The sequence below is a fragment of the Neopsephotus bourkii genome, unplaced genomic scaffold (assembly GCF_033783945.1).
Source record: "Neopsephotus bourkii isolate Nb327-2 ecotype Australia unplaced genomic scaffold, CSIRO-AGI_Nbou_v1 NB_457, whole genome shotgun sequence".
NCBI classification, from domain to species: Eukaryota; Metazoa; Chordata; class Aves; order Psittaciformes; family Psittacidae; genus Neopsephotus; species Neopsephotus bourkii.
The window spans coordinates 741,399-760,012 of record NW_026900959.1 but is presented as its reverse complement, the minus strand read 5'-3'; the positions used below and the strand labels follow the sequence as shown (position 1 = coordinate 760,012).

Genomic DNA, 18,614 nt, shown 5'->3' with positions numbered 1-18,614 from the left:
GTGCTGGGGCCAGGCAGGAGTGGGTCCAAGGGAGATAAGGAAGGGAAACCCCTTGTAAACCACAGCCTTGGCATAACAGCGTGGATTCCTCTCTCTTCTTTCTCCATGCCTGTGCCTGTTGGGCTTATGCACCTCTTTTTTGTCTGTGTGTTTGTCTCCACGCAGGGCAGTGATGGTGACTCGGTGGATAAGAACAAGTGCTGCACGCTATGTAACATGTCCTTTACCTCGGCCGTGGTGGCTGAATCGCATTACCAGGGGAAAATCCACGCCAAAAGGTTAAAACTGCTGCTGGGTGAGCAACCAGCACTAAAGGGCACAGGTAGGCGCAGGGGGGTCCAGGGTGGGCTCGCTGTGCAGCATCAGCATGGCAGCGCATGGGTAGCGGGTGATGACCACGGGCAGAAGCAGCTCCTCTCTTGTGTCGCTGTCATAACAACCTTTAACAATCACCGATGCTCATTACTTGTCTGCTTTGTTCACATAGATGAGTGGTTCATCAGCCAGGGCTGGCCTTTGTGCCAGAGCCCTATCTCTGGCTCCATGCTCCTGAAACCGTTTGCTCGGTGGCAGACAATGTCTCCTCTGGGCACAAATAACTGAGCCTCACTTTAATTACCAGAAGTTATTCTACAGCTCAGCTAAGATGTTTAATAAGCCTTTCGTGTTCCTGTACAGAGCAGAGTGCCATTCGCTTTCACCTTAGAGGGAAGTCTAGTCTTTAAAACCTGTTGGATTGATTGTCTTTTGATTCTTGCCCAGGTGGGGATTCATGCTATCCTTCACGGTGATTCCAGTAATGCAAACCTATTAACTTTCACATTTAAGAAGCCAAATGTTGGAATCGGGTAATTGAACCATCTTGTTGTTTGCTTAACCAGAAAGTCTCTGCAAACCACTCATATACAGTGAAACAAAACTTTCCCGGTGGTTGTGGGGTTAGAGGATGCTTGAACAAAGTGTTCTTTGTGCTGCCCAAGCAGGATAACTGGTCCTGCAGACAGATGTGCTCCAGTGTCAGTACCGGTGGCACTTCCTTTAGCATCTGTACCTTGTCCTATAGCCTTTAGAACAGGGTATAGATTTAGCTTTGCACTTTGCATCCTTCCTAACATGAGTGCACATTCCCTAGGTGTGATTAAATCACAGCAGTGCTCTGAACCCCATCCCTTGTGCATAGCCCTCCAGTGCAGGAGGTTTCCTCCTCCATCACAAAACCTGGGCCTTCTGCTTCAATCCAGTCCAGTTTCTGTGCATGCTGGATTTCAGGGAATAGCCCATGGACCTATTCCCATGTAAGTCAATGATCCGGATCCAGCCACCAGTAGGGAAAGACTCACTGTTTCCTCCTGGTTGCAGGCAGGACCGCACAGGTCGGGGGGAGCTGGAGCAGTGCAGAGGCAGTCGGACAACCCATGGGCAGTGCTTCTCCATGTGGATTTAGTGTTTTAATCATCTGGATGAGCCTCACAGGGGCTCCAAGTGAGCTGCGCCGCCTGCTCCTGCAGTAATGGGCTCTTGAGCAGCGGCAATCACTAGGAAAGAGTAACTCAAGGGCTCATCAGCTCTCCCAGACACTTGATCTGGAAGATGAAGCTGAGCTGCAGGAATACATTAATAAGCACCTTCTGGCTCTTGAGTGCTTCTCACAGATGTGCCCTTTGGACACTGCCTTGTTCTGGGCTTTGTTCACAGTCGCCCAGTGTTTTTCCATAGGGATCCTGTCCCAGTCCTTCATGGCTGGCACTGGGGTGCTTCCAGTCTCTTGGACAGAGCTTTGAGGGCTCTGGTGCTCCTGAGTCCTGGACATGTGTCTGTGGCAGCGGCATGGCCAGGCTGTACAGGGTTTGAGTGGTTTCTGTGCTGCTTTCAATGGGAAAATTCATTATCCAGCCATTTTTCTTGCCTGGAATGCTACCCCAGAGGCTCTCATATATCACCCTTACAGCCCTGATTGCCAGGAGGCCTGTTTAGGTTTTGATGCCAGCTTTGAGACCTGTGTGATGGAGGTTGGAGTGCTGGTGGTGGAGTGCTCATTGCTCTGGGTGCTGTAGTTAAAGGGCTATTGGGTGCAGTTGTTCTGGAGCCCCTTTGATGGTGCTGGAGCTGCACTTTGGGATGAGTCATGGTTTGTTCTGCCTTTGATTCGCAGAAAGGGTATAAGTAGCATTAATCTGCTGAGAAACAAGCTGCTATCCTGCAGCAATCCAGAGATGCTGACAATCCCTGATGTATTCCAGCCCCTTCTGATGTTCCGGGGACCTGAAAGCTGAGCCTGGTGACCAGTGGGTGCTGATGGTGCAGGAGGCCGTGTAATGGGTTAGCACCTTCAAAAGGGATCAAGCTCCTGTTCTCATCATGACACCATAATCCTTCAGGTGGTTGAATGGGTTCAATGTTTTCTGTGGTGTTGCCCTGCACTCTTAAGAGTAAAATCTGTTTTAACTTTCATGTGTGATCAAAACAAGTGAGAAAAGCTCTCTACAAATATTAGAGCTCTCATCATCTTTTAATTAAAAAGAAAAAGGAAGCTGAAAATGTTTTCCCAGTTCCCTGAATGCTCTTGTTAGGGATGAGATTAAACACAGTCAATCTGAAAAGGGGTTTTAGTGGCAATAGGCAAGTAAATGGGTAATAAGTGCCAGATTGCGATGCCTGATTTTCAGCCTTGCACAGAAAGGTATTCTGCCACCTTAAACTGTTGTGCTGACCCTTTGTGTGGTTGGAGGGTCTGTGGGTAAAGGGAAGAGCAGGATTCCCTCTCATCACCATGGAGCAACCTGTGCTCTGCAGTGTATCTAAAGCAAGGCATCAGTGTACATCCTACCCTGTGCCACCCCATTCCTACCAGGTAACCCAGATGCTCTTTCTGATCACTCTAAGCTGCTGCATCCTGTGAGGGTTTGGAGGTTCATGTGGATGAGGTCTGCCTCCAAACAGGTCCCTGCTTGGTATTCCGGGGTTGCTGTCTCACCAGCCCCATAGAAGATCACATCTATTCACCTTCTCCTTATGGTGTTGCACCTTCCCTTTCAATTTTACCATCTTCATGAGATGCAGAGCTCTCCTTTCTCTGCTGGTGCTGTCAGGAGAGGGAGAAGTGCCTGAACAATCAGGTTTGTTCACAATAGGAAAGGGATGTCTCATCACCACAGAGGAATATTAGTGATCTTCTCTGATGCTTCGGCTGCACAAGGTTGTAGCCCTCAGAGGCTTCACATCACTGCTGTCTCCAGTCATTTCCAACATCTTCTGTCAGCTTGCATGCAGTCACTGCTGTGAGTTATAACCCAAAGGATAGTGAGGGGGGGCAGAGCTGCTGCCTTCATGGATGGAAGTGCAGGTACCTGCAGGCATCCCATCAGGAAGGTGGGAGCTGGTCCCTCCACACTGCCTTTGGGAGTGAGGTGAGGAAGAAGGGGATGATTCTGCTGGCTGGAAAAGTCACCTTGGCTTTTCTACCTCCTTGTCCTTTAGCTCCTAGCGTGGGGTTTGCGTTTCAGAGGTGCTGACAGGGACAGGGTCAATGGCTTTCAGGCTGGGGCGTGAGGATCAGTCCAAGCCGCAGCTGGGATCCCCTCAGCCCCAGGTTTGTGCTCCAAAGAAGACGGGATTTCTCCCGCACCCCGTGGTCGTGGCTCAGTCACGTTCTCATGCTCAGCCCCCGAGAGTGGCAATGCTAAAACGCTGGGTGCCATTTAAATGCAGCTATGAATAAAGAGCTTTGCATGCAAGAAATAAGTCAAACATTAGTTCATTGCCAGAGTGCTAAAGTGTTTCTAACTTTATATTTTGCTTCTTGCAGCAAAGTAAGACTTTCTCACTTCCCTCCCACAGCAAAAGGGAACGTAAGGCAGACTGTCATGAGCTATTTAGCATTTTGAGATGCTTTAAATAGTCAAGCCAGCAGCTTTTCTGTTTGTGTTTTTGATGGGGAAACATTTTTAACGCTAGGTGGTTTGTGAGTGTTTATTATTCATTTTCGTGTCGCTGCTCAGGGAATGAGGATATTTTCTGTCCTGTCATAGTTCTGTAGCACATATCATAATGAGAACTCCACATCGGTGTAGCCGTCAATGTCCAAATCCTCCCGAAGAGAAATAGATGGAAGGCATGGGATGTTTGCATCCATTGCCAGGCTGGGTTCAGCGCACCTTAGTTGTAAAGGGTCGTAGTTGTAAAGGGAGCCTGGGGAATGTGGCTTTATAGGACAGCACTGTGAGTGCCAAGGGAAACCCACCTGGGAGCGATGGGTGACTGTGGGGCTGCAGCCTGGGGCTGGGCTCTGAGCACGGGGCCGCTGGTCCAGCAGATGCCTGAAGGATGCTCTGATCGGATTCCTTTAGCAAGCAGGAGATATAACTCCTGTGGACACCACCAGCTTTGTCAGCTGCAGCCTCCCTGGTTCCCCTCTGGCAGCAGCTGAAGAGATGAACAAGGAGAAAGCTGACCAAAGGATCTGATAGATTTAGCTTTATAGCCTGGGGCCTGCAGAGCAGCAAGTCCAATACATCACATTGCTCCTGGGCTGCTGTAAGCGCTGGTTGTTTATAATGGTCCAGATGCCCTCATCCTCTGAGATCTTGGCAGTTGTCATCAAAAACAATAGAAGCTTATCATCCCCCTGAAACTGATAAGGTTGGAAGTAATTTCATATGTAAGATACAATTTCCTTGAGGGAAGTTAATCGATGGCCCTTCCCGAGCAGGTCAGCAGAAGATTTATACCAATATTAATTATCTTGAGCTGTGAAGTCAATCACAGTGAGCTTCAGGCCTAATTATACATCTAAATCCATCCCTGCTTTGCTCCCTGTTGCCATTCCTGGTGTCAGGCACCGAGGTGGGTTCATCACTTGCCAACCCAGCTCTCATCAGGGCTCAGCTGGAGCAACACGGGGCCTCCTGATCAAAGCAGAGTGGTGAGGTCCTCATCACCACCTAAAAAGTTGCCTATTCTTGTATGCCAGAGGGAGGGGTTTGTTCGTTATTTAGGTCGCAGACTGGAAAAGAAAAGGAAAACCACATAAAAGGGAACTTTTCAATCAGGTGTAATAATGAAGCTGTGTATTTTTGTATCTATCTGAACTTTCTTTTACTTGAACCTGTTTTCCTGTGACTTACATTGTGCAAAGCAAGAAAACTCTGGCAAACAAGGCTCCATTGTGTAAATCACCCATTTGTGTCTGAAATGGTACAGGGATGGTGTTTGCGTTCCCAAATGGCCTCTTGAAGGGAAATGGGGTTAAATCAAGGTCAGGGGCTGCTGGTCAATCCACAGCGAGGGGACCGACTATTGAATCATTTCTTTTCCATCAGTGACGAGTTATAAATCCTACAGCATTCCCTGTTCTTTCTGGGAACAACTGGAAAAGAACCCTGAGACAGTGATAAACCTGTCTCTGTCTTCAGGAGTAGATGGCTTTGCACGATCTGTTTATTCTCTGCTGTCAGTAAGTAGCAATTTGAGCAGGGTAAGTTTAGCAGGTTTAGTCACAACAGTGAGAAGATGTGTAACTGCGATGAGAGCACTCTGCTTTCCCAGCTAGGGCAATGCAGAGAGTTGGGGAGCAGCCCCGTGCTACCCTTCCATGCTGCTTGTTTGATGGGAGACGGTCCGTGTCTGAGCAGCATCACCCAGTGGGACCCTGCTGCTCATTGTGCCTAATGTGGGCTCAGCCTCGGGGCGTGCTGACACCTCACATCTGCACGTCTCCCTCTATAGGAACCACACTGAACCCCCTGAAGCAGCCCCACACGGACAGTGCCCCGGTGGTGCCGTTGCCACCGCAGCGGCGGGACTCGGACCGGTACTGCCAGCTCTGTGCTGCCTGGTTCAACAACCCCATGATGGCCCAGCAGCACTACGATGGCAAGAAGCACAAGAAGAACGCGGCCAGGGCTGACCTCCTGGAGCAGCTGGGGAAGACGCTGGACCTGGGCGAGCTGAGAGGTGAGAGCACCGGGGCGAGCTTCCCATGGGATGCGGTGACGGCAGCGATGCTGCCCTTGCACACCACCGGTTAAGTGATGCAGGGGAGAGTGTGATGTTCTTGTTGCTCTTCCCTTCTCTAAGATGAGAGGTTTAGAAGCATCCTTCAAAATTCCCTTTGCCTCTTCCTAAAATAGTCCCTTCCATTAGCACTCACTTGTGTCCTTGAGCAAGTGTGGACTATCCCTGTGAGCTAGAGGAGAGCATGTTAGAGCGCTCAGCCCTGCAGGGAAATAGTGATGGGGCTGAATGCTGCTGGAGGCAGAGCGTGCTCCCTTCATCTCTCTGATGGAGAGCGGGGCATTAGCTGTCTTCTGTGGTTTAATTAGTGCTTGTAAAACACTGCAATGGCCCTGGGTCAGCAGCAGCAAAGAGGAACTGAGCATTTCCTATGGGTATGTTAAACACAAGCTTTCTGTGTTCTTGCTGAAGGGAGAGCAGCCATCCATCTGTCCATCCATCCATGCATGCATCCATCCATCCATGCATCCATCCATCCATCCGTCTGTCCATCCATCCATCCATGCATGCAGGCATACATCCATACATCTGTCCATCCCTCTGTCCATCCCAGCCCCATCAAGAGGGGCTTTGGCACCCTTGGGCTCCCTGTAGAACTGCAGCTCAGGATCACCCAGGATTGAGCCCTGCACCTCTGCAGGACCACCCTCATGTAGAGCCCCTGAGCATCCCCAGTCCCCTCAAGGGGTCGATCCTGCCTGGTGCTGATGAAGGACCAGCTCCATCACCCCGTGCCTGGTGATGGAGCTGTGCTGGGGACGGGGCTCAGGCTGAGTGTTGATCTAGGCCCATTGTTCACATGGAGGTGTGATTGCAGGAGGAGAGATGCGAGCCTCCTGTTGGAAGTTGTCTCTATGGCCTTGGTTATAATCCTGTGTGCACACAATGCATGTGAAGGAGGCAGAGGAGAAAGTGCAGGTTTGACTTACAGCATCATGCAGGAGAGGAGGTCTGGTTTGCCAGCACTGTATTAACACTTGAAAATTACCTTCCTTTTTTTTTTACCTTGCTAAATGAAATGATTTCCCTGTAAATACTAATGGCTATGCAGCATATTGTGCATTTCTTGTTCTGAAATAAACCCTGTAATGGTTATCCAGATCCTTCATGTGCTACCTAGTGTGACTCACAATGCCATAAATGATTCATGTGGCTGAGTCACTGCCCGCTGTCGAGAATATGCAGGGAAATAAAACCCAGGACAATAACATGGAAGTGCTTAGTACTTTGAACTGTGCCAAGCTCAAGAGTGGCTGGGGCTGTCTTTAACAGTAAATAAAACAGTTGTGAAGTGTTTTATTCATTTAGCTTGTGCCCAAGGAGAGTTGGAATTGGAGGGCTTTGTGTACTCATCAGCCCCTGTTGGTTTTTAACTTCACTGGGAGGATAGAGCACATCATTACAGATGTAAAGGCAGATCTGTGCAATAGCCAGCATAGGATGAGCTCTGCCTCTGTGCAAGAAAACAGCCTTACCTTGGCAGATGAAGTCATGTCTGACTCCAAGAGAGATGCTGACAGTGGCTGAGCTCAGCGGTACCCAGGCTGGCAGTGACATCTTGTCCGAGCATCACTTCCTATGTCAGGTTACAGCCCCTCTCCCTGCCCTGTGCTTGTTTTGCTGCCTCGGTGTGCACTAGAACACAAACTCATTCCCTTTCCACGCTCTCCCCATCACAACTTAAATATTCATTCTATTTTGACTGCTGTGGGAGACAAACATTGGATGCATTGTGTGAGCCTGGAACGAGCCGTGTCATTTGCAGCACAACATTTCAGCAGCCTTTGATGCTCTGATAATGGCTACGATAAAATATTTATTGATAAATATGAATGTGTATTTGGAGAAACAAGGATAGAGATGTATTTTGGGATAACTGATATTTATAGGAAACAAAAGCATCGGTTCTTCTTGCCAAGTGCTCGTCCTGCGATTTTGAAGTCTTATTTTCTTCTTGGAAATGAGAAAGAGAAGGAGAAAAAACAAACCCCAAAGGGAGATAACACACTATCAGCACTGCTTCTGCAGCAAGTATTGAGTTGAAGCTGCAGTCCATGTAGGTGCATGGTCCCATATGCTTTGGTGCATGCATAGGGTGCTCGGCAGGTTGTTTGCAGTGCCCAACCACCTAGGGTCCAGCACCATCTCTTTGAGCATCCTCGTGTGGCTTCCCAGCCTTCCAGCAGAGCTGGTCCAGGATCCCTGCTCCAAGGAACTTCCTACTTGTTAGGAGAGCACATGGAGATGCCCTGAAAGAGCAGGAAGATCTGGCCCATCCTGGAGCAGGTCCTAAAGAGGCAAAAGCCGGTGCTGTGGTGACAAACCCGAATCCTGGGCTCTGCCCCTGACAGCTTGTGCCTGTTCAGCAGCAAGGAGCAGAAGCGGCTCCATCTGGCAGCTCCCACTTCCCACAGCCTGCGCCTGGTATAGAGGGAATTGCATCCCTGCTCCATCAGGTCCTGGTTCACTTCACATCTGGCATCACCCAGTGCTGAGGGTTCTGGTTCCTCCTCTGGTGCAGATGGACTCTGCAGGGGCCTCACAGCAGAGCCCATCCCAGCTCATCCATAGGGAACTGATGTCAGGCACTGCGCATTGCTGGTGCGGAGCCAGAACCCACAGCAAAACACTCGCTCCCCCTCAAGGCTGGTGCAGTGACTGAAAGCTTCCTTCATTCCATGGATTCAGTGTGCCCTTTCCCATCCATTTAATGAACAAAATGAACAGAAGACACACACAGACCCTTCTTCATCCCATCCTTGCTTATAACGTGCAGTAAGCAGGATGGGGATGGCTGCACAGGGATTTGTCACCTGAAGCCGTTGCAAATGCCATAGTTGCAGATGGTGTCTGGCAAAGTCAGGCAAAATGCTGAGTTTCATTTTCCTTCTCGGCTCCTAATTTCTTTGTATGCCTTATAAATACTTTCCATTCTTTGCTGCCACTGTTGGTTAGTAAAAAGCGATTTAACAAGTACTCCCCTGGAATGTCTTTTAATGCACTTTATGCAGAATGACATTAATGACTCGACTTGTTAATATTTTATTTGATGGATATAGGAGCCCATTCAATTTTACATGAACGCATGCCACGACGCAGGGCAAGGAATGTTGATGTGTTGTGGGGATGCAATAGGAAACACAGCTCTGATTGCAGCCACCAGCCTATTGCGGGCTGCCTGCTGTGCTAAGGCTTGACTCCAACTGCCTATGGTTGGGTGCAGCCCTCATCCTGCCTCAGGAATGGGGCAGCTCCGGGGCAGTGTGGCATTGGGAAACACAGTGGTGTGGTTCCTGGTGCCTTTCCAACTTTGTTCCAGTCCGGGTGTTGTTTCCATCCACCCAAAATAGGGCTGTTGGCGTTGGCAGATGTGTGATTCTGCTGAGCACGAGGGAGTTCATGGAATCAGCCCATTCTGTGGCAGCATTTTCCAGCCATCAGGAAGAGTCACTGCAGTGGAGCAGCCCTGAGTCCCTCCCAGGCTGGACATGGGAAGGGGGGGGGGACAGGAGTCCCCCTTGTTCATCACCATGAGCAGCCTTGACATGCTGGTGGGATAAAATCAGTGTCCCCGGTTAGGAACTGTAATCACTGATGGCGTTTCCACCTACACAGGTAATTAAGATTCAATAAGGCTGCTGTTAATGTGTGCTGTTAAATTAGCTGCTGAGCATTAGAACCTTATTACCTTAATTTAAAGTATTTCCAGTTTCTTACTTCCCCCCCATTCCCATCTCTGTCCTGCAGTGATTGCGGCATGGTCTGAGGGCTCACACTGCAGCATGGTGCTGCTGCACCATCTCAGCCTTTCCCTTGCATCGTGGACAGAGGGTTTGACTAAAACCAGTCCTGCAGCACCAAGAATGAAGTCAGGAGAACATACTTGCAATTTGGTTTTTGTTCCCTACCATACCACGACGCATAAACCAGGGGTGACTCTTCCACTGCTTGTGCATCATCGTTTGCTTGCTGTTTTCAAGTGCTTACCCCAATATTTATGGCATATTTTGTTAAAGAAGCTGTCTCACTGTATGTGGGGTCAAGTTTCCTACCTGAGAGATGGACGAGGTGTTTGAGAAGTGGGGCTGCCAGTGCAGCTAGTGCCTGAAGCTCAGCAGAAAGCAATTTTGGGGGCAGTCTGTAGGTAACACTGCTAAGTGTATCTACAGCCTCTGCAGTTAATTATGGTAAGCATAAACTGCTCAGGTTTGAGGACTGCTGTACATCACTTGTTCTAGCAATTTCTGCAGAGAAATAGTCCTGTAGAAAGTCAAGAGATGCTATTACATGGTACATTAAAACCGCTCCCGAGGAGCGCAACAGCCTGTGCTGAGAATCCCCCCAACTCTGGTTATTTTTAAGCAGAGCCTTTCAATTAAGCTTGAAACGATCTGTTCCCATCCTCATGGATGTGAATCAGTGCAAAGCCAGAACCTGACCGCAGGGGCTTTAAATATGCAATTCCCTTATTTCCTAGGAGGACAGGATAGGGATTGCTTTAGCATCGATGGTCATGGTAATGCCCGTGTGCGTGTAATGTCAGTGATGCTAATGCAGGAATGTTTGGGTGAAAACTTGTCTAGAAAGGCAAAGTAGAACCTTACTGTGCAAATTAAGTGCTAGGCAGGCACAGAGGAGGGGAGGGAGGAGTGCACCAGGGTGCTAAGAAGGAATGCCTGAGAAATGGACCAAAATGTGCCTTTTTCCACTCTAAACTGAGAGGAATCAAAGCTCATCCCATCCGTGCCAGCAGCTGGTGGGCAGCAGGCTGTCCTGGGGAACGGCTTTTTCTCCTTCACCTCTCATTCTGGTTGCTGCCTTCTGAATGTCTCAGAGGTGAGAAGTTTGATGTTAGCAGGGCACAGGCTGGGTTGAGTTCCTCAGCTCGGATGTTTTGCAGTGGATGTACTCGGAGACTGGTTCTGTGACTTGGTTATAAACTGCTCTGCAGCTTCTCTTTGAGATGTGCATGAATCTCCTTAATTGCCTGGGTTTTTTTCCTTCCCTGCAATCTGTGCCCAGAGGCAGAGCAGTGAGTTAGGAGGGAAAGGATGTTCAGACCCGGTGCCTTCCCCATGCAGGGAGCTGTGGGTGCTGCTCTGTGGGGTTGTGGCTTCTCTGATGGTCCTGCAGCTCTTGCGAGCCAGGTACAGGCCATAAGTCCCCACTGCTGCTGCTCTGGGGGTTGGTTCAGTGCTGCTGATGCCATTTGTCTCCTCTTTGCTAGCAGGAGATAAAACCTTCTATGGGTATGACCTTTACTTGTGCCCAGCACAGTCACTGCCCTGGCTGCTCCTGCAGGACCCTGCTCAGCAGCTTAGATCATGTCCCCTGCGATTTGCATCACAATACAATAAACGGCGGTGTAGTTACTCAGGAAATCACTTCTAACTGTGGCAATCAAACAAACAATGAAACGGGAAGCAGCAGAGGCAGCCAAGAGATTTATTTGGTGGGAGGTAAAAAAAAACCCAAATCAAACAAAACCCCACAAACACCCCCAAACCCAAACCCAGCATCTCTCCTGTGAAGCCACTGAGCTCATTTCTAGTTCCGTGGTGCTCAGTTGGCCAGCAGCAAGAGCAGCGGCTGTATAAATAGTTGTTTGTTATTGTAGCTGCAAAGGGCTAAAATTAGCCAAGTGCAGGCTGCTTGCGGGCAGGGACGGAGACAGGTACCGCAGCCAAGAGTAAATCCATCAGGAATGTGCTTCCAGCATCCACGCCACCTCGTACCTGCACCAGGCTTCCAGCTTGGCGTCTTCAGACATGACTGCCTGCGATGGATCAGCGGCTGCGGTGATAAATCAGAGTGCATCCCTTTGCAGGGGAAAATAAAGTTCCTAAGCTCTGTCTCCTAAATGGAGTAATGAGGAATTGCTCTGAATTGTGATTGCTACAAACCCCCCTTGCTACAGAGGAATGAGCGCAGCCTTGTGTCCTCAATAACGGGAGCGCAGGGATGCTCTGTGGGAACGCACAGGAGAGTGATGCGGTGCTGCAGGGACCACAGGCTCCAGGAGGGATTTGCCTTTGAACCCTGCTTATCTGGCCTGGGCCTCTTTAAAACACCCCTTTAGGCTTCACTGATGCTTGGATACCCTGGCCTGGGAGGGTAAATGGCTGGGTTACTGTAAAGGGAGCACAGTTAATGCCTCCGGGTTTTCTTTGCAGGCCTGAAGCGCAGCTACACGTGCAACATCTGCAGCGTCACCCTGAACTCCATAGAGCAGTACCACGCACACCTGAAGGGCTCCAAACATCAGACCAAGTGGGTATCTTCCTGCTTTTCCTGTCTCTCTGTGCCTGGATCAGTATATAGAATAATGTGTGGCACACTGCATTGGGAGTATGATGGGATTAAGTGTTTCCAAGTGAAAATGTTTATGCTGTGATTTAGAGCAATAATGTATTACCCGACTCTGAGATTGGAGGGAGTCTGCTCTGTCAATTAGTACAAATTATTAAAATGAAGTGATAAAGATACATGGCACCAGAGAGTAGATTAATGAACTAATCTCTCTTAATTCACTTACATGTGAGCTTTGGGAACCATTTCAGGACTGCCCAGATTAGAAGAATATAAAAGGTGTCATTAGTTACTGAAATACTTCAGGTGCCTTTAAGGACAGTCTGAAGGATGAGGCAGGATGGTTAGAACCAGCAACCAAGGACCTTCAGCAGGTTTCCTGCCTCTGTTTCCCTTTCTCTTATAGCACAGCTCCATTGGGTTACATGCACAGCGTGCGGGACAGCGCAGGTTGGGTTGGGGTCCCTACCCAGTGCAACAGATTCCCCCCACTGGGAAACAGAGCTGACAGCTCTTCCCATCAGAAACCTGGAATGAGAGCTGCCTGGGCACAGGCTGCAGTTTGCCCTTCCCCTCCCAATCTGCCTGAGTTTGCATTATTGCTATTGGTGTTATTGCAAAGGATAGAGGAGTTCCTTTCAAACCAAAGCATCCTCCCAGACCGCAAATAGAGATGTGCAGGAAAGATGCAGTGATGCTTTTCAGCATCAGGAGGGAGCTTCGCATCCTGTTCTATCCCCACACCTTCTGCTGCTGTTGTTCAGGCTCCTGCAGTCAGCAGAGTGTCATCTCCACCCTTAGCTCTGCAGCCCCGTTTCTGCTTCATCTTGGTATGCATCAAGCCAGCTTGTGCAGGGAACACCAGCGAGCGCAGGGGCCTGCAGGACTCGCTTTTCATTGGAAGGACCTTCCTCTTCTGCAAATTAATATTCTTATCAGTCCTTCTAAATTTAGTTTCTTATCATTTATTCATAATGACTTAAATCTGGTCCCGAGAGATTTTCATGGGCATTTGAGCACAAGAGGAAACAAAGTAATACATTCAAAAGAGAGTGTGCTACAAATGTAATAATGGAATGCCAATTAGAGGCATTCGTCTGACCAATTTCTATGGGAAATTGCTCTGATTATTCTATTTCCTCCATCCATTGTTCATTGTTACACAATTTTCTATGAGGCCAAGTATCTGAGCACAGGGCAGATCGCTCCCCAGGCCTATAGGAAGTGCAGGAGCATGGGAGACAATAGACTGGCAGCTTGGGCTTGTGCACAACAAAAGCTCTTCCCACCCTGTAATTAGGACGTAACCAGATTTTACTCTCCTTGTTTAAAGCTGCTGTTGCAGCTTCATTGTCCTTTCAATGGGACTGAGGGGATGAGTTACCCGTATCTTTTATCCTGCATCAGGTCCAATAGGTCTGTAACAGGCGTGTGCGATGCTGACTGTGGCTGGACCCAGTGATGCAGCCGTGGGGTCTCATGGATAGAGTTCTTCTGTTTGCAGTGATGCCCTTGTCCATGGTGTTTGTGGGCTGCACAGGTGCTTGTGATAATAGCAGGCAGCAGAATTTGGGTAGGTAAAGCAGTTGATACCTCTCATGTTCCTAGCTACAAGAATCATCTGTATCTCAGTGCAGCCCTTCCACCTATCCTGGTAAGCGTTTCACCCACTGGCTTGGACTGTTCTCATTACTGCTGGTTAGTGTCAAGAGTGTCCAATTCCTTGTAACTCGGTCTGAAACTGGTGCACTGCAGTTGCCAAGGCAACGAAACGCTTTATGTCAGTGTCATACTTCATCTAATTAACAAATTAAAAGCAGAAGGGGATCAGTTTGTGAAGAGCAGGGCACGGGTTGGAGGGGAGGTGGGCACAGGCTGGAAGCACCCAAAATCAGATGAGTCTCCTGAGAAGCTGCTTTAGGAGAGAAGGATGTTTATGAGGAATGAGTCAAGTTGTGGCTATTTATTATAGTCCTTGAGAGCTCTCCAGAGAGCAACTCATGGTTGGAGTAGCTTTAAATAACCCAGCATGCAGCAGCCCTTGAACTGCTGCTTAGCAGCCTGTGTCATCTGGGCCTCCACTGCTTCACAGCCATCAGTGGGGCTCCTGTAGCAGAGCAGAGTTCAAGGCTGGGTACCCTGGAGCTGAGCTCTTCCCTTGCGTCTGGCACACAGAGCTCAGGGCTTGCAGGGATTTCAGGGCTTGCCTGGATGCTTCCAACTGGATTTGTGTGAGCAAAAGATTGGGAAAAGGGGGGGGAACTGGAAGTGTCTTGGGTGGGATTTGGGATGAAAGATGCAGGAGGAGGTGGCTGATAGTGAGGTATTTCTCATCCCTCAGGCCAGTGAATATGCCAAGCAAGATAATGTCTATGAGCTCCCATTTTTTTCTCCAAGATGCAGGTACTTTAAGCCATATATTTGAAAATAAAGGGGAATGCATCCTTGGTTTCTATCCTAACACAGAGGCAGGAACTGCGGGAGAGTTGGACACAGGGGAATCTCTCTGTTAAGGCATCACAAATGGGCACACAGCCTGTTCATGGCAGGGGGAAGGCAGTGTTCATGGCAGCTCCGATGGGAATGTGTGCACAGCCCCAGCTCGGGCAGTGGGGCAGGTTTGGAATAGGACTGGACTCTGGAATATCTGCAGGAGCACTAACCCTTTAATGGGGGATTTATGAATGTGTAGAGATGATTGAGCCATTGTTTGATTGCTTTCCATGCCAGTGAGCAGAGGAGCAGCAGGATGAGGAGCAAGGTGCAAGGCACCATCACTGGCTCCCTTTCAGTGGTATCTGGAACACCAGCTCAGGAGGAAAGAGGGCACGTTGTCTCTGAAACACTGGGAGAGCATCACGTGCCAACCTTTTCCCTTAGTGCTTGTGAAGTAAAGAAACTTCCCTCTTCCCCGGTTTATGTAAATGGTGAAGTTCCCAAATCACTGCTGACAGTGATTTGCAACACACAGCAGGGAGTTAAAGCCTCACACTGTCATGAGAGAAAGGGGGGATATTCAGATTCTGGGGTCAAAGTGTGTGAATGCTAACTTAAGGCTTTGCGAAATCACTGCCCTCCTCTAACCAGCACATGCGGGCGTGGGATTGGGACCGGGTGCTCTGTTCATCACTGCACCCATGAGAGAAGAGCTGTGTCTGGGGAAGGTGCCCCAGAGGCTCCGGTTCCAGGTCTGAAGTAGCTCCTCAGGGGCTTGTGGATGAAAGGAACAGAGATGCTGTTGGCAGAGCCCCAGAGCCCAGACCCACGTTTGATGTAAGTGCCATCTCTGGGCTATAATAACGTGTTGGGGAGTGAGAGTTGGGAGCAGTCCCCCACCCTCTTGGCTGTCAGCAATTGGAGGCTGAGCTCCAGCCCTAGTAATTAAGAGTCTGACTCTATGGGGATGATGATTCCCACCTCCATACAGAGGAATTTTGTCTTCTCGCCTTTATTTTGTCTCTTTGATCAGCCAGACCTCTCTGCCACATCTAGAGCTCACAAATATATTCTGGGGTTTCATAACCACTCATTTACACATTCATAGATGCTAATACATGTCTAGGCTTCCCTTTCAAACTCTTGCTTTCTGATTAGTTATAGGGTTTCTGCAGAGAAGGCGACCCAATCCTGCAGCTATCATTGGGCTAAAATCAATTCAACCTGTGATAGGAGTGCAGCATTCAGTCCAAGTGAATTCCTGGGGGTTGAGAATGGTCCTTCCTAGTTTGGAGGGTGTGCTTGAAGACCTTTCTGCACAGCCCTTTACCTGGTGAAAGCCCGGATTTGCTGAGGAGCAAATGACAGTGGGCTTGATGCCTGGGCAAGGCTTTTCTCTTTTGTTTTCTGATTGAGAGCGCAGATGTCTCATTGGCATCATGTTTATTAACACAAGCTCTCGGCTAGTCAGAAAGCAGAGCTAATCACAACAGTGTGACTGTGCTACCCGGAGAAGTGTCCCCCTCCACTACGACTGCAATCCCATCACGCTTTCAACCTATTTTAGATGGAGTAAACAAGTATTTACAGCCTGTGACAGCTCCTGGTTGTGGGATGTGATGATGGATGTTTCCCAGGGGCTATTTCCTGGAATAGAGGAAGGCTTTGGTGCTTCCTGGGCTGACTTTCATGTCAGATTTTGTTATTTCTTTATGTCAAATTGCGTTTTATTTCATTGCTTTGTGCTCTTTCTGTTCCCCCTTGACCTTTCCAGCCCCATCCTTGGTGGTGGGAGGTTGAGCTCCCTTCTGCACATCCTCAGCCCGACCCGATGCATTCCTTGATGCAAGATTTCCAGTACATTCCGGGAGGTGATAGTCAATATTTGAGTTGTACCCTGTGTTTTACAACCAAGCCAAATGCCTTTTTTCTTCCCTTGATGAATGCAACTCTTATTGGTAGCAGCAACAAATTCCATGTGCTTTCTGTAAACGTATAGTGGCTGATGCCTGCAATGTAAAGAAGCCTTTAGAGAGATAATAACCCCAGAAGATGAATAGCTATAAAGGGTGTATGGAATTGAAAGGCGTTTTAATCTGTCATTATTTCAGTGCCAGAGAGCAGCTGAATAACTACATTGCCTATGAGGAGAGAGTGTGTAATACTTTCTCTCATTATAGGATTGAATTGTCTCTGTTCCCTTTTAATGCAAGTGAAAATAAAGGTATCTCTGATACCTTCTGGTTTGATCATGCTTTGGAAGCCCCAGGATGGCTCGTGCATCTTTGTTTCATGGTGTTGGTATATGGATTATTTTAATGTGAAGCACAAGCATTGGGCTGATGCCCAAAGTGTAACCCTGAGCTCGCCAATGCTGCTGTACAGAAACTTGAGGGCCTAAAGAAAGTATGCTTTTTTCAGCCTCTCACAGCAGTTTTCTTTCATAAAACACAAAACTGGCCTTAAACTCACCAACATGATTTAGATGCAAAGAGTTTCTGTGTAGTTTGTTTAGGATTGAAGTCTCCTTATCGCTCACATAAAACTGGCTTTAGCCATCTCTTCGTCAGGGGCTGTAGAGATAGGACAAGGGGTGATGGGTTCAAACTGAAACAGGGGAAGTTCAGGTTGGATATAGGGAAGTTCCTTACTGTGAGGATGATGAGGCACTGGCACAGGGTGCCCAGAGAAGTGATGAATGCTCCATCCCTGGCAGTGTTCAAAGCCAGGTTGTGCAGAGCCTTGGGTGACATGGTCCAGCTTGAGGTGTCCCTGCCCATAGCAGGGGTTGGAACTGGATGATCTCCAGGTCCTTTCCAACTCAAACCATTCCATTATTCTCTATTCTGTATTCCATGATCCATTACAAAGAAAGCTGCAGGTTTCCCTTAGGACCCATTCTCTTTGGATCTGCCTTAGTGCTGCTTCCAGAGCGCGTGGGAGGTGGCACCATCGGATGGGAAGAGCAGTGGGATGGATGCACACAGAGCCGAGCTCTGGACCACAGGGTGACTTGTGCTTCACTTGTGTCTTGCAGCCTGAAGAACCAGTAGTAGTTCATCAGTCGAGACAAAGCAAACCACGGAGGCTGCTTCTGCGAGGGGACCTGGTGAGCAGGGAAAGGCTCCTTTCTTGGACAATGATCCCGTGTGGATTCGGTTATTAACACGTCACTAACCTTCGCTTGGGACAAACACATGGATATTATTTTTGGGTTGTTTTTTTTTAATTCTGTGGTGAGTTAAACTATTTCAATGGACTTTTTTAGCCTTTCAAGATAATATTTATTCAGCACAGAGCCTAGAGTATGGTAACTCCCCTGTAAATACAGCACTTAATCATCACTCATCTTCAGGGACAGTGGAAACAAAATCTTTTACTTTTTCATATTTATTCTTAGGTTTCTCCCAAGGGTATAAAGCTATTCTATTACATTATCCATGGTAGTGATGTAATCAGTCTTCGAGCAGAAATAAACATACTTCCTTCACCTTCTCCAGCATGGTTTGTGTCAACACATAAAGAGCAGCAAAAAGAATCAATCCCGGGGATTGTCGAGTGGATGAATCCTTTTCCTTCCCTCTTTGACTTCAGCGAAACAAATGGTTCACTGAGCAAAGAAAACTCAAATGAAAGTGTGAAATCCTTTTCCTGCCAGTAGGTTTCCTACAGGCTGGATGGAAGCTGTTTGCTTCATCACCGTTGCTGATGCGACCCCAAAGCTCTGCTGCCTGAATCCCTGGATGCTGTGGAGCCGCCCGCTGAGCTCCAGCATCTCCCAGAGGGCTTGGACCAAAGGTTTCCCTGCATCAGAATCCCTGTTCCCTGCATCCATGCTGGTGCTGCAAGAGGTGAAG

The 18,614-nt window shown here is 48.6% G+C and overlaps 1 protein-coding gene across 4 annotated transcripts in view; it reads left to right on the top strand.

Annotated features, from left to right (window-relative positions):
- ZMAT4 (zinc finger matrin-type 4) overlaps positions 1-18,252 on the top strand; it is a 56,970-nt gene extending 38,718 nt beyond the window's left edge. For all 4 annotated transcript variants that reach the window (XM_061349705.1, XM_061349704.1, XM_061349703.1 and 1 more), the window contains 4 exons: positions 166-322; positions 5,725-5,952; positions 12,186-12,282; positions 17,795-18,252. In XM_061349705.1, coding sequence (XP_061205689.1) covers positions 166-322; positions 5,725-5,952; positions 12,186-12,282; positions 17,795-17,810 — 498 coding nt within the window. In that variant the 3' untranslated portion in view covers positions 17,811-18,252. The remainder of the gene's footprint in view (positions 1-165; positions 323-5,724; positions 5,953-12,185; positions 12,283-17,794) is intronic.
- Positions 18,253-18,614: the final 362 nt, after the last annotated feature.